This window comes from Pleurodeles waltl, chromosome 4_2 (genome assembly GCF_031143425.1).
Source record: "Pleurodeles waltl isolate 20211129_DDA chromosome 4_2, aPleWal1.hap1.20221129, whole genome shotgun sequence".
Lineage (NCBI taxonomy): Eukaryota > Metazoa > Chordata > Amphibia > Caudata > Salamandridae > Pleurodeles > Pleurodeles waltl.
The window spans coordinates 330,270,822-330,286,170 of NC_090443.1; the positions used below are offsets into that span (position 1 = coordinate 330,270,822).

Consider the following 15,349-nt stretch of genomic DNA (forward strand, 5'->3'; position numbering starts at 1 on the left):
TTCAGTTCACTTTGCTCTTTTGTCCTAATCAGTGCCCCTCAGGTGTTCATAAGCGTTTGTAGCGGTTGCAGTGCTCCTTTGTAGGTCGGGTTGCCAGCCACCTTGCACATTAACGACCAGTTGTTGAAGTTGGAATAAACCCCAGGCAGTCATCGACCATGTGGTTGCATCGGATTCCTTCACAGACTCTCATTCATCAGAGCTATTATGGACACAGTATAGTTTTGTACCTGCTCCCCAAAGCAGTGAGTTAGGCATTCAGGCTATGATCCCGGTGTTTCAGCCTCTGCCCTGCTTCTCAGTGAAGATGCTTTGAGGCTACATTAATTACTGTCCTTCTACATCCTGTTGTTGAAGATTGGAAGTGGCACGTTTGGGCTCCGCAATCGGATCAGAAGTCCCAGCGAGCACAGCCCCATTGGGATCTCTGTGCTCATTTCTAGTTTTGGAGGAGACTGCGAAAGCCCTGCGGTGGTAGCTGTTGGGGATTGGGTCAGCACCAGACCCCCTTTCCTTACCCCACCCAGAGCTGACAGTGGTGACTCATATCACTTCCGTGTAGGGGTGGCTATGTGGAAGCGGTGGAAAACAATGGCATCTTGTCTCCATCAAAGGCCCAACTCCTCATCAGCTTGCTGGAATTGCCAGTCATTTGCTTGGCATTAAAAGTCTTCCTGTACACCATCTGATGGAAGCTGGTACAGGAGCTCACTGGGCAACACCTCTGCTATATGGACTACAACAAGCAGGAGGAGTGGGGTCATGGGCCTTGTGTCAGAAGGTGTTGCACTTCTGAAAGTGGCTGGATAGCTAAGTGATTTTCTTGGTGGCTCACTACTTTGTGGGATCATTAAATGGTAGGGCAGACAAACTCTGCTGCCAACGCCTAGTGGCTTTCAAATGGCAGTTATGCCTGGAGGTGGCATAGGTTCCATGTATGGGGAGAGTCCTTTTGGCATCTGGTTTAACAAGGCTAGTGTGGGACCTGGACATGAGCATCTGTCCTCCCAATCAAGCTGTTGCTTCAGGAGGACCACCTGCTGCAGGATTCTGCACCCGGCCCCCTGCAATCTTCATCTTTAAGCTTATAGATTGAGTGTCAATAATTGACTGCATTCAGTCTCCCCCCTGAAGTTGTTGATGTCATATTGGCAGCAAGGGAGCTTTCCATGACATCAATATATATCTGCTGTTAGGACAGTTTGTGGTCTGGTGAGGCCCTTGGCAGATCAACCAACTGCAAGCCAAGCTATCCAGAGTATTGCTCTTTGTGTTGTCTCTGGACCAGCAAGAACTTGCCTTGGCACAGTTAACGGTTCTTTATTTTATCTCTCTGCTTTTTTTTCTGGTTGCCTTATTAGCCTTTTTTATTTAAATCACCCCTTGTGATGTTTTTTTTTAAACGTTTGCAGCATTTGTTCCCACCTCTACGATTTTCATCATTCCTCTGCGAGACTTGAATTTATTCCTCACATTCATGATGTCTAATCCTTTTGAGCTACCTACAGAGCTGTGCTTTGCAGCTCTTTACTCCCAAGTTATTTTTCCTCATTGCCATAACGCTGGCATGGGATGTGAGAGAGCTACAAGCTGTCTCTCTCAACCTGCTGCACACTGTATACTATCCGGACAGGTTGTTGTTAAGGATGCAAGCTTCTTTCCTATCAAACGTTGTCACATCGGGCAGACTGTTTCCCTTCTGGTATTCTTGCTCCGCCTCACCCTTCCAAGGAGGAACAGAGACTACATGCTCTTGATCCTAAAAGAGCTTTAGGTTTCTACATTGATCTTGCCAGAAAACTTTCTTTGGACAGTCAACTTTTTTTGCATTTGATGGGGTGAAAAATGGCAAGGCTTTGCGGAAAAGGACCATCTCCTTTAGGATCTTTCTTTGCATTAAAATCAGCTACACATTGGCTAAGAAGCAGTCCCCAAAGGGCTTGAGGGCTCACTCTATCATAGTCAAGGCTGCTACCACTGCCTTGGGATTCGGAGTGCCTGTTCTGCATATTTACCAGGCAGTTATGTGGACATCAGTTCATTCGTTCAGGATCCACTGTTGCCTGGATAACCATGTCTGTTTGCTTTGTATCTATTCACAGTGTGAGGAATCTAGTTCAGAAGTGCCCCATCAGAAGAATGTTGCTAACTTTTGGTAACTCTTTCTGGTGGGTACTTTGTGTAACTGCAGATTACTCCCCCACTCTCCCGCCTTTGCATTCTGTGATCTGGGCGCTTTCCCTTTTCCCTTTTTTAGAAAAGTCCTCACTACAGAGATCTGCACACACATCTACCTAATCTGCGGTTGTACCATCTGTCTGGGGTCAAGAACAGCCTAGAAAGCAACTGACATCAGCGTGCATGGGTGGTGCTTATATGCAGCTCTGCATGTTACATCCATGGTGGTATGATGTCAGTATGAGTCCTAACATTGCCGCCTACAAGTGTGCAGAGGAACTGCTGAAAAGTTTCTGGATCCCGTGTGACACCTGGGGGATATTTGAAAAGCGAGGAATCTGCAGTTAGATAGACTAGCCATCTAAATGAAGGTAGGTAACTTGTTCATCGCCCACTTTACAATTTATTATCCAACATCTTCCCATTGAGTGGTTTTGTTTTATGTCTTTCTAACAGGCTACACTCCAGTTCTGCGTGGTGAAACCCCTCATGGCAACACTGACTGTCGTCCTTCAGGCTTTTGGCAAATACCGAGATGGAGATTTTAAGTAAGGGGAATGCTTTTGAATTTTCTTACTCTGTCTGCTGTTGGATGTTTGGGAGTGGGAGGCATGATGGAATCTACAGATGTATTGAGAAGACATTTATCAAATTTAATGACTTAGTTTAATCGTGTAGGTACCCAGATTCATTTTTATTTGTTTTATGACCTTGATCTATTGTTGTCTCTATTATTCCTTTAGTCTCTGTGTTTCTAGGACAGGTTTAAAAGACTGGTTGTGTTGAAATAATGGAGATGTTGTTTTCAGATTGTAAGACAACAGAAAAGATTTACTGTTCTAGCATGACCTGCTTAAAACACTACAAATAGAGCATGCATCAGCTATATAGGAATTGCCTAGTGGATAGGACCTTTGTCCAAATTAAATGTATAATTAAATGTATAAAATGCAAAATACTTGAACGCTAGGAAGCAGATTTACAAAACGGTCATGCCTCTTTAACGGTAATTTGTGAAGAAAAATCTGTTCAGTCCAAAATCAGGTGCATGAATGATGAAAATGAGACTGAGATGAAGGATTTGGTCAGTTTCAGGTGGGGTCTCTCCAGGTGTAAGACCCAGCCGTGATCAGGAAGATTAAAAATAATTTATGGAGGAAAGTATGTACAAACCTTTGCCTACCTTTTACTCTCCTGTTCTTTCAGAAGACACATATGAGAACTTAAGTCAACATGTTAATTTAATTGAGTTACAAAATGCCATGAAAGCCCCTTCATTAAAGCAACAACAGGTGATGTGCTCCTGATAGAATTTTCCAAAGAGTTTCAAGACATAATTGCACGAGCCTTGCTTACTCACAATGGTGTTCCCCAATAAGAATAAGGATTTTGAGCAGTGCTCCTCTTATTGACTTATGTCCCTTCCTAAATTTATGCAGAGCTGCTTGCGAATTAAATTAACACCTTAACACATTTAAGGCCTTGTTTACAACCATTAAAAACTCTTTTTTTTTTTTTTATACGTACTAGTTCCATTTTAGGAATTGGTAAAGTTTTCTAATACCTGAAATGGGATTCCAAATGGAGACTTATTTGGAATATCGAAAGGATGCTTTTTTTGGCATCCCTTCCAGATATTGAATCCGTATCTCATATATGATTGATATGTTACAGGAGGTGGTAATGCAGCCGCAAAGCAGAAGGGGTCCCCTTGGGACTCTTTCCTCTTTGTGAATAAAAATAAAAAAGTTTGTTGAAAAGTAGACATTGGTCCAGGAAACCACTGCCAACTCTTAAGCAAAAAAAACATTTCTTTTTCAACAGAGTCCCGTTTCTTTTAAAGAAAATGAGTTTAAAAAAAAAAAAAAATTTAAACCTTTGTTTCGTAGTTTTAAGTGTCGCAATTTGCAACCTACCTCATTAATATGAAGTTCTGTTTGATTTGGATTTTTAAGAATTTACCTATTGGTACATTTGATTGATTCTAATAAAATGTTACTGGTCACAATTTGTGAGCAGTATTTTGTGGCTAGATATTCGTACATGTGGCCCTTAGTGTTTACTGAGCAACATGAATTGATCACCAGTTACCATCCTATTAGATATCACTCAAACCGTCAAAATTATGCATATTGCCTTCTTTCTTGGTACCAGGAAGGCTCCTCACTGTTAGATGTATTCTTCTGCAGAAATTGTTGGAGATTTATAACTTTTCAACAGATGCAGCTTAATCTATTAAGCATGTTATCATCAATTTAGTGCTGCACTTTGTGTTTATCATTGTCCTACCTTCAGCATAGGATGCAACACTTGACAGAGTTGTCCAACTGTTGTTGCGGTCTCTCTTCTTAACTGTTAATTGCTTCACCTATGGCTACCTCAATTAAGATTATTGTTGATGTGGGTGAAATAGCAATACTTAATACTGCCCCAGTTAGTGCTTTGCCTGCTGTAAGGAAATGCCTCTTTTTGCAAGGTCACCCTCAAGTTCTTGGACTGATGCTGCTAGTTTTTCGACTCTGAAAGTGCACTGAGGCCTGCTAATCAGACCTCTTTGCCCTGACTCTAAAGTAAATGTTGAATTGGCTGAAAATAATTGGAAATGGCTGACCTACCTGTAAGTCCCTTATATATGTTACCCAGGGGGCATGTAAGTTAGAGGTACCTCAGGGATTGCAGCACTGGATGTGTCATCCTTGAGGCCTCCCAAGTAAAACAAGTCTCTCAGTCAGCCTCTGCGGACTGGTGGAGCCGCCATGCACTACTTGCCCGACTTTGCCATTGAAAGCAGGGGTAAAGCCTCTGTAGGAAAGTAGCCTCTTTCTAGCTTGGTTATCCCCACTTTTTGGCCTGTTTGTCATTGTGTTTGACTGTGTTCACTGGGATCCTGCCAACCAGAAATCCAGTGACTGTGCTCTCTTCTAAATTTGGTTGCTGGTAACTTTTTCTTCCCACAATTGGCATACTAGTCGTCCCATGTAAGTCCCTAGTATATGGTACCTAGGTACCCAGGGCATTGGGGTCCCAGGGGATCCCTATGGGCTGCAGCAGTTATTCTGCCACCCATTAGGAGCCCATGCAAAGGGTTCGCCAGGCCTGCTATTGCAGCCTACGTGAAACAGGTGCATGCACCCGTATTCACTACAGGTCACTACACCAGGTCACTGTAAGTTACCCCTATGGTAGGCCCTAACAGCCCAGAGAGCAGGGTGCAGGTTCCTGCTTGAGAGCACCCCTGCACTAGCAGAGGTGCCCTCACAAACTCCAGATCCATTTTCTTGGACTTTGTGAGTGTAGGGATGCCATTTTACGTGTGTCCTGGACATAGGTCACTACCTATGTCCAGCTACATAATGGTAACTCCGTACCTGGGCATGTTTGGTATCAAACATGTCGGAATCCTACCCCAATACTGTTGCAGGTATTGGAAGTATGATTCTATGCACTGTGGGGGACCCTTAGACGGCCCCCAGCATTGCTACCACTGGTCTTACAGGGTTTTTCCGGGCAGCCCAGCTGATGTCACCCCTCAGAGAGGTTTCTGCCCTCCTGCTGCTTAATCTGATTAAGCCCAGGAAAACAGAACAAAGAATTTCCTTTGTGAGAGGGAGGTAACACCCTCTCCCTTTGGAAATAGGTGTGACTGGCTTGGGAGGGGTACCCTCCCCAAGCCACTGGTTTGCTTTGAAGGGCACATTTGGTGCCCTCTGTGCATAAACCAGTCCACACTGGTCCCTGCTATGACACGAAACTGGACAATGGGAAGGGGAGTGACCACTCCCCTGTCCATCACCACCCCAGGGCTGGTGCCCAGAACTCCTCCAGAGGGTCCCCAGTTTCTGCCATCTTGTTTCCAAGGTTGGCAGGGAACATCTGACTGGCCTGGCAGGTGCCGTCGGAGCCCCTTCCTGATAAGTGTTTACCTGGTTAGGTGACCAATCCCCCTTTTAGGGCTATTTAGAGTCTCCCTCTTGGGTTGGTCTTCAGATTCGCCTTGCAAGATTCCAGCAGGACTCCTCTGCGACCTCTGCTTTGACTTCTGGCCACTGGAACCGCAACTGTACCCTCCAGGAACCGACAAACGCTGCTACAACGAAGAAGACTCTTCTGCAACTTTGTTTCCACGTCTCATGCCAGCTTTGCAACATTTCCCCGGCCGTGGATCCTCAGAAGACTGCAACTCTTCAGCCTGCACAATAAGAAGGAATCTCCCTTGGAGTGAAGGAGTCACTCCCCTGCAACCACAGGTAACTACAACAAGCGACGATTGGCTGTATGGATCTCCCCTCATCTTGACCTGCGTGGATCCTGCATCACAGTTGGTGGTCCAGAGTAGTCCTCTCGGTCCTCTCTGCCAGCTGTCCAACTTTTGTGGAGGCAAGCCTTTGCCTTACCACGCTGCACCGCGTCTCCTGCAGCTGTCAAGGTTTGTTTGCATCTCCTCCATGGGATCTGCAGGCAATGTGTAGCTCCAGCACTCCATTCTGCAAAGCACAGCCTCCTGCGTGGTTCTCCTGCAGCATTGAATCCTCTTTTGTAGTGCTGAGTGGGCTTCTTTTGCGACTCCTGTGTCCCTGTCTTGAGGAATTCCTGTGGGTTCAGCCTCTGCTTGTGTGAGCTCTCTGGGACGCTGAGGGTCCCCTGTGACTCCCCCTCCCATGTGGAGTCCTCGTGGGCCTTGCTGGTCCCTGGCAGCACCACTTTTCCACTAATCAAGAGTTTGCCTTTGCCAAGGCTTGTTGGTGGAATTCCTGCACAGACACCCATCTGCAATCTTCCTTCCAGCGTGGGACATCATCTGCATCCATCAGGAACTCTTCTCCAGCTCCAGGGCTGCAGTGCTGACTTGTTCCTCATCACCGTCGACCAACTCCTGCAACTACAGCTGGGTGAGTAGTAGCTCCTACTTCTTCTGGACTCCACTGTGACTCTTGGACTTGGTCCCCTCTCTCCATAGGTCTTTTCTTCAGGAATCCACCACTGGTTTTCTTGCAGTCTTGTCTTGGTGTCTTCTTTTTCTTCTTTTGCCTCCTTTTGGGTGGTTTGGGGGAAAAAATACAGTGTTATGCTCTTGCATTCTTGGTTCCATCAATTTTTTTAGTATATGCTTTGTGCTCCTCCTAGAGTCACTATTGGTTATTGCTATTTGCACTGTTTTCTAACCTTTTCTATGCCTGTTTCTGACTAATAGTGTACATCCTTAGTGTTTACTTACCTCCTAACGGTATGTTACCTGTCTAGTATTTTGTGGCGATTTGTTCCAAAAATAAAGTACCTTTATTTTTATACAACTGAGTGTTTTCTTTCATGTGTGTAAGTGTTGTGTGACTTCAGTGGTATTGCATGTGCTTTGCATGTCTCCTAGATAACCCTTGGCTGCTCATCCACAGCTACCTCTAGAGAGCCTGTGTAAGGAAATGCCTCCTTGGCATGGTTACCCCCTGACTTTTTGCCTTTGCTGATGCCAAGTTATGATTTGAAAGTGTGCTGAGGCCTGCTAACCAGGGCCCAGCACCAGTGTTCTTTCCCTAACCTGTACTTTTGTTTCCACAATTGGCACACCCTGGCATCCAGGTAAGTCCCTTGTAACTAGTACCCCTGGTACCAAGGGCCCTGATGCCAGGGAAGGTCTCTAAGGGCTGCAGCATGTCTTATGCCACCCTAGGGACCCTTCACTCAGCACAGGCACACTGCTTGCCAGCTTGTGTGTGCTAGTGGGGATAAAACGACTAAGTCGACATGGCACTCCCCTCAGGGTGCCATGCCAACCTCACACTGCCTGTAGGTATAGATAAGTCACCCCTCTAGCAGGCCTTACAGCCCTAAGGCAGGGTGCACTATACCATAGGTGAGGGCATAAGTGCATGAGCACTATGCCCCTGCAGTGTCTAAGTAAAACCTTAGACATTGTAAGTGCAGGGTAGCCATAAGAGTATATGGTATGGGAGTCTGTCATGCACAAACTCCACAGCACCATAATGGCTACACTGAAAACTGTGAAGTTTGGTATCAAACTTCTCAGCACAATAAATGCACACGGATGCCAGTGTACATTTTATTGTAACATACACCCCAGAGGGCACCTTAGAGGTGCCCCCTGAAACCTTAACCGACTACCAGTGTAGGCTGACTAGTTTTAGCAGCCTGCCACACACCAGACATGTTGCTGGCCACATGGGGATAGTGCCTTTGTCACTCTGTGGCTAGTAACAAAGCCTGTTCTGGGTGGAGGTGCTTCTCACCTCCCCCTGCAGAAACTGTAACACCTGGCGGTGAGCTTCAAAGACTCACCCCCTTTGTTACAGCACCCCAGGGCACTCCAGCTAGTGGAGTTGCCCGCCCCCACCGGCCACGGCCCCACTTTTGGCGGCAAGGCCGGAGGAGATAATGAGAAAAACAAGGAGTCGTCACTGGCCAGTCAGGACAGCCCCTAAGGTGTAAGAGCTGAGGTGACTCTGACTTTTAGAAATCCTCCATCTTGCAGATGGAGGATTCCCCAAAGAGGGATAGGGATGTGCCCCCCTCCCCTCAGGGAGGAGGCACAAAGAGGGTGTAGCCACCCTCAGGGCTAGTATCCATTGGCTACTAACCCCCCAGACCTAAACACACCCCTAAATCGAGTATTTAGGGACTCCAAGAACACAGCAAGATAGATTCCTGCAACCTAAGACGAAGAAGTACTGCTGAGCTGAAAACCTGCATAGAAGACGGAGACACCAACTGCTTTGGCCCAAGCTCTACCGGCCTGTCTTCCCACTTCCCACTGAAGCCTCAGAGGACTACCCTGCATCTAGAAGGACCAAGAACTCCTGAGGAGAGCGGCTCTGCTCCACAAAGACTGCAACTTTGCAACAAAGAAGCAACTTTGAAACAACACACGTTTCCCGCCGGAAGCGTGAGACTTTGCACTCTGCACCCGACGCCCCCGGCTCGACTTGTGGAGAACAAACACCACAGGGAGGACTCCCCAGCGACTACCAGACCGTGAGTAGCCAGAGTTGACCGACCCGAGCCCCCACAGCGACGCCTGCAGAGGGAAACCCGAGGATCCCCCTGACCGCGAATGGTAAAGACACTGCACCCGCAGCCCCCAGGACCTGAAGGATCCGACCTCCAGTGCAGGAGCGACCCCCCAGATGGCCCTCTCCCTTGCCCAGGTGGTGGCTACCCCGAGGAGCCCCGCGCCTGCCTGCATCGCTGAATAGACCCCTTGGTCTCCCATTGAAACCTATTGCGAACCCGATGCCTGTTTGCACACTGCACCCGGCCGCCCCCGTGCCGCTGAGGGTGTACTTTTTGTGCTGACTTGTGTCCCCCCCCCCCCCTGTGCTGCATCTGGGGGCCTGCGGAGAGAAGAACTGTGCCCGTCGTGTCCCGCTCAGGGAGAAGCTGCCCCCAGAGCAAAGCAAAGTCAAGAGGTAAGGGCCAGCTTAATGGCTTCCTGTTCACAGCACTGAGACACAACAGCTGAAGAAGCCTGCTGGAGCAAGTTGGTAGCCCAAAATCTTCAAACCTCTACCATTGCTGCAATGCAGCACAGGGACTAAGGCCTGATGCACAGTGTTTCACCCAAGTTTGTGAGGCTCAAAAGTGCTGTCAGGAGAGTTGTTGAAAGCCCCAGAGGATGAACTAATAACTCAAGAAGGATTGGCCTGTGACCGCGACTGGTAGCTCAGTGGCCACTAGACTTTGGCCAGGCTGGAGAGTACCTCGGGGGACGTGGGATGTCGACCCTGCAACCACGACCACCACACCATCTAAGCAGGCTGAGTAGTGCCTACAGAAAGACCCCTATCAACTGCGTTGCATCAACAGCATCTTCAGCATCCTTCATCCCTTGCATTAGTACCACTTTCTTTGGAAAAGCTTGCAACAGATAAGTGCCTTGAGCTGATGATGGATTGCTTCTCCTGTTCACTTAAGTGTTCTTGCGGACCCGTCTAATTCCCCTGATTGGCTTCTGACTGGAGTTGGTCACCTACAGTGACTCAAAGTGACCACATTACACCTAGATGAACTTTTTACTGAAAATGTTTGCCAGATTTTTTGAATTTGCTAATACTTATTTGCAGTTAGGTGAATTGTACTGATGTATTAATTCTTGTAAATTCTGTATCTCTGGACCCCTCTGGTGGATCTTTTTTGTGGTGGTGTCTAAATTCATATAAAAATAGTCTTAAATATATAAATTGGTGCCGGATTTCTTGAGTGCCTTGTGCCTCTACTGTCTCCCTGCCTTTCGGAGGTGGCTCTATGAGGCCTCACAGAGCATCCCAGCCCCTGGATTGGGGACGCATCCTCAGCAAGACTTTGCGGCAGTACCCCAGCTCACAGTTTCGGATGGATACACCTACCTGTGGATCCTTCACCTAAAGAATTCTCCCCTCGCGCTAGCCTCAACGGAAATTTCTTCTAGCTCTGCACGTCGACGATGATGTCACAATCGCCTGACTCCACGCGACGCGTATGATGTCATCCAGGCAATAAGAAGCCCTCGTCGACGTGCAGACGTCAGTTCCCTTTTCTCCGTGCCTCCGAGTAACGGTTTTTCTTCGAGGCTCACAGGGAGCTACAGTTGCGTTACGACGGTTACAATGTTGCAACCAAGGAAATGTGGTTTTAAGCCTTGTAGCCAGTGCTGGGGTCGAATGTCGGTTACCGATCCCCATGAGAATTGCCTCTGGTGCCTTTGCTCCGACCATGAGGTCGAGTCATGCGGCTCCTGCCAGCGCATGAACCCGAAGGCACTCAAGGAAAGAGAGGAAAAATTGCTCTTGGCCCGTTCCAAGAAAAAGAAGGAGAGGCGTCATCGGAGAGAGTCCTCCTCAAGATCCTCAAGGGCTCATCATCGCCATGTTGACTCTCGGCGCCGTCACGACTCCCGACGCCGATCGAGTAAGGGACGGTCCAGGTCCAGATCGGCATCTCCGTCAGCTCGCCGCCGTCCGACGTGGGAGATTAGCCCGACCGTCACCCCTCCACCTCCTACGACTCTGACTTCACCAGGGTCGGTTTTCGAGGTAGAGCCTCTTCAGAGGCCAGAGGGTTCTCCTAGCCAGGAGTTGCCTGGCCCATCTACGGCGTCTATGCCGGTGCGGGGCAACAGCAATACCCGGCTTTCCCGGCGCCGGGTATGGATCCTGCGGCTTTTTTGAATGCCATGTTCAACATTTTTTCCACCATGGCGGACATGCAGGTCCGTCGGGCCCTTTGGCCTTTAATTTGGGTGTCCCGGCGTCTTATAAGTCAACACCTTTCACGCCATTTTTGTCTGCTGCAGCTGAAGCGGCGCTGATGCCCTTGACGTCGCCTAGGAGACCTGCTACGGCGCCAATGGATTCGCCTCGAATCCAATCCACAGTCAAGGTTCCTGTGGAGCTGGAGGGTCTGGCGTCGGATGGATCCGAGGTTCGGCGCCGACGATGATCTTCGGCGTCGGCCGACGTCTTATCGACGCCGGGTCTCGAATCTAGACTTTGATCCAGACGTCTGGCTTTGCGCCTTCTGGAAGAGGAAGAATACAGCAGACAGCACCTGGAAGAGGGTGAGATCTTTGAGCCTTCCGGTGACTTTAAAGGACTGGATACGGCAAGTAGCATCGATACTTCCCTGAGTGGGATCTTGCTTCCCCTGGGGAGTATACTGAGGAAGCTGCATCTTTTCATGCAGTAATACGGAAGGCTGCGGACTTCTTAGATCTTCCGGCTGCGGAGGTGAAGAGGAACCTGTTGACGGGAGGTGTTACATCCAACTTCTGTGACAGCAGAGCCTCTCTTGCCTTTTAATGAGGCTCTTCTAGACCCTATCAAAGACATTTGGAAAAAGCCTGTTTCTTCAGCAGCTGTCAACAGAGCGGTAGCACGACGCTATCGGGCGGCACCTGGTGACCCTGTCTTCGTCTCCAAGCACCCGACACCGGAGAGCTTAGTAGTTCAGGCCTCCTGTTCTTACAGGTCCTCTCCTGGCTCGTTTCCTGGAACCCCTGCGGACAGGGAATCGAAGAAAATGGACCATTCTGCCAAAAAGGCCTTTTCTTCATGTAGTATGGCCTTAAAGTCAACCAACGCAACCTGCATTTTGGGGCGTTATATCCATGCCCTTATGGAGGAAGCAAAAGGCCATCCAAAATTGTCCCAGGAAATGTTACAATTGCTGACGGAAGCTCAGGCGGCGGCGACCCAGGTCATCCAGTCTGGATTAGACACTTCGGACTCAGTGGCAAGAGCTATGGGCACGCCCATAGTTTCCAGACGACAATCTTGGCTGCGTTCGTCTGGCTTTTCATCAGATGTGCTGGCGACTCTCCTGGATCTGCCCTTTGATGGCGAGAAACTCTTTGGAACAAAGGCAGATTCTGCTCTTGAACGATTTAAAGAGAGCAGAGCCACAGCGAGGTCGCTAGGACTTCAGTCAGCTGCCTTCTCCTCCTTTAGATCTTATAGGAGGTTTAGGGGTTTTGGACGTGGCTCCTCCTTTCATGGCAGATTTCAAGGACCACAACAAACTGCAAGCTCCCTGCCACACAGATCCTTCAGGGGCAGAGTCCGTACAAGAGGAGCCACCCAGCAGCACTCTGCCTCTTCCTATTCCTCGGGAGGGGTGCAGCAGGGAAAGCAGCCGTAGTCCTCCACCACTCCCTGTCCACTTGTCTCCGGTAGGGGGGAAACTTGCCCATTTTCTTCCGATGTGGGAGTTTATAACAACAGACTCTTGGGTCATCGACATTGTGAAGAAGGGGTACGCTCTTCCCTTTCGGGAATTCCCTCCTCCCTTCCCTCCCCGCCCATCCTTCTGTTCGGAAGACCATCTTCTGTTATTACAACAGGAAGTGTTATCCCTATTGGCAAAAGGCGCGGTAGAGTTGGTTCCCGAGCAGGAGAGGGGTCAGGGCTGTTATTCAAGATACTTCCTGATCCCCAAAAAGGATGGTCGGTTAAGACCAATTCTGGACTTGAGGACTTTGAATTGATTCCTCAGGCAGGAAAAGTTCAAAATGCTAACCCTTTCACAGGTTCTTTTGGCGTTGAACGAAGGAGATTGGATGGTGTCTGTCGATTTGCAGGACGCATATTTCCATATTCCGATCCTCAAATCGCACAGGAAGTATCTCCGGTTTGTGGTGGGTTCGCAGCATTATCAGTTTGCGGTCCTCCCGTTTGGTCTTACTTCAGCACCTCGAGTCTTCACAAAAGTGATGGCGGTGGTAGCGGCAGAGCTCAGAAGAAGGGGAATAGTGATGTTTCCCTATCTGGACGATTGGTTGATCAAAGCCAAGACTCCGGAGCTCGTGCGGCGTCATATCCAGTCGACAACTCAATTGTTGTACGACCTGGGTTTTTCAATAAATGTGCCCAAATCTCACCTGGAGCCCTCTCAACGCCTCCTGTTCATAGGGGCAGTATTGGACACGACATTGAATCAGGCCTTTCCTCCGCCCCAGCGGGTTCAGGACATCCAGGCATTGATTCCAATGTTTCGAAATGGAGCGGTAGTTCCAGTCCTCAAGGTCCTTCGTCTGCTCGGTCTGTTTGCTTCTTGCATACTGCTGGTCACTCATGCGCGCTGGCACGTGAGGGCTCTTCAGTGGTGCGTCCGCAGGCAGTGGTTTCAGCACAAAGGAGATCTCGAGGAATCGATAAAGATCTCCAGAGACACTGCAGTGGATCTTCAGTGGGGGGCAGCGGTCGACAACCTGTCACAAGGAAGGCCGTTCTCGCTGCCGCCACTAGTGGCCACAGTGGTAACGGATGCTTCCACTCTAGGGTGGGGAGGTCAAAGGCCTTTGGTATCCAGTGGAACAGATTTCACATCAATCTGTTGGAATTGCGGGCAGTACGTCTGGCTCTCAAGGCCTTCCTCCCTTCCATTCGCGGTCAGTCAGTCCATATCCAAACGGACAATACTACTGCAATGTGGTATATAAACAAGCAGGGAGGAGTGAGATCGTATCTTCTCTGCAGAGAAGCTCTTCGACTCTGGTCCTGGCTTCAGGATCACAAGATCTGCTTAGTAGCACATCATTTGGCCGGAGCTCTGAACATGCGTTCTCAGTCGACGCAACTCTGTCGACCACGAGTGGCATCTTCATCCAGATCTGGTTCTGTACATATTCCAGATGTGGGGATATCCACAGATAGATCTGTTTGCAACTCAGGAAAATGCGCTGTGCCCGCTATTTTGCAGCCTCCAGTATCCGGTGCAAGGAGCTTTGGGGGACGCGTTTCAGATGTCCTGGAAGGGTCAGTTGCTTTACACGTTTCCTCCCATACCCTTGATTCCTCGAGTTCTGAGGAAGATCCGCCAAGACCGAGCCCAGGTCATCTTAATAGCTCGGGATTGGCCAAGAAGGGTGTGGTATTCAGACCTTCACCAACTCTCTCAGTGCCCTCCGCTCAGTCTCCCTTACAGGGTGGACCTCCTCTCGCAATCACAGAGGCAGATTCTACACCCCCACCTCCCAGAGCCTGCACCTTCATGCCTGGAGATTGAACGGGACAATCTGAGTGCTTTTTCTCTCCCACCGGAAGTGGTGGATGTTATTTTATCGGCCAGGCGACACTCCACCAAATCGATCTATGCAAGTCGTTGGGCTAAATTTGTATGCTGGTGTGGAGACAACAGAATTGATCCCTTAAAGGCTCGTTTGTCTGACATATTGTCATTTGCTCTTTGCCTGGCGCAGAGGGGTTGTGCGGTTGCCACAGTCAAGGGTTATTTATCTGCACTGTCTGCTTTTCTGTGCCTTCCTGATCAGCCTTCCTTGTTTAAATCCCCTATTGTTTTAAGGTTTGTAAAGGGGCTTACTAACAAATTTCCACCATCACCATTTGTTATGCCTCAGTGGGACCTTAATTTGATTTTAACATTTTTAATGGGGTCCCCATTTGAACCGATGCATTCTTGCTCTTTGCGGTTGCTAGTTCTCAAGACTGTGTTCCTGGTGGCCATAACATCGGCCAGAAGGGTCAGTGAGCTTCAAGCTCTTAGTGTAGAGCCCCCATACCTTTCTTTCTATAGAGACAAAGTGGTGTTGAGGACCAAGGCGGCTTTTCTCCCGAAGGTTGTTACACCCTTTTACTTGGGGCAGTCTATTACTCTCTTCCTTTTACCCTCCACCTCATCCATCCAAGGAGGAAGAGAGGCTCCACCGGCTGGATCCACGAAGAGCGCT

At 48.8% G+C, this 15,349-nt stretch overlaps 1 protein-coding gene across 2 annotated transcripts in view; it reads left to right on the forward strand.

Annotated features, from left to right (window-relative positions):
• Positions 1 to 15,349, forward strand: part of TMEM184B (transmembrane protein 184B) — a 405,031-nt gene that overhangs the window by 238,171 nt on the left and 151,511 nt on the right. For both annotated transcript variants that reach the window (XM_069231330.1, XM_069231331.1), the window contains exon 6: positions 2,635 to 2,726. In XM_069231330.1, coding sequence (XP_069087431.1) covers positions 2,635 to 2,726 — 92 coding nt within the window. The remainder of the gene's footprint in view (positions 1 to 2,634; positions 2,727 to 15,349) is intronic.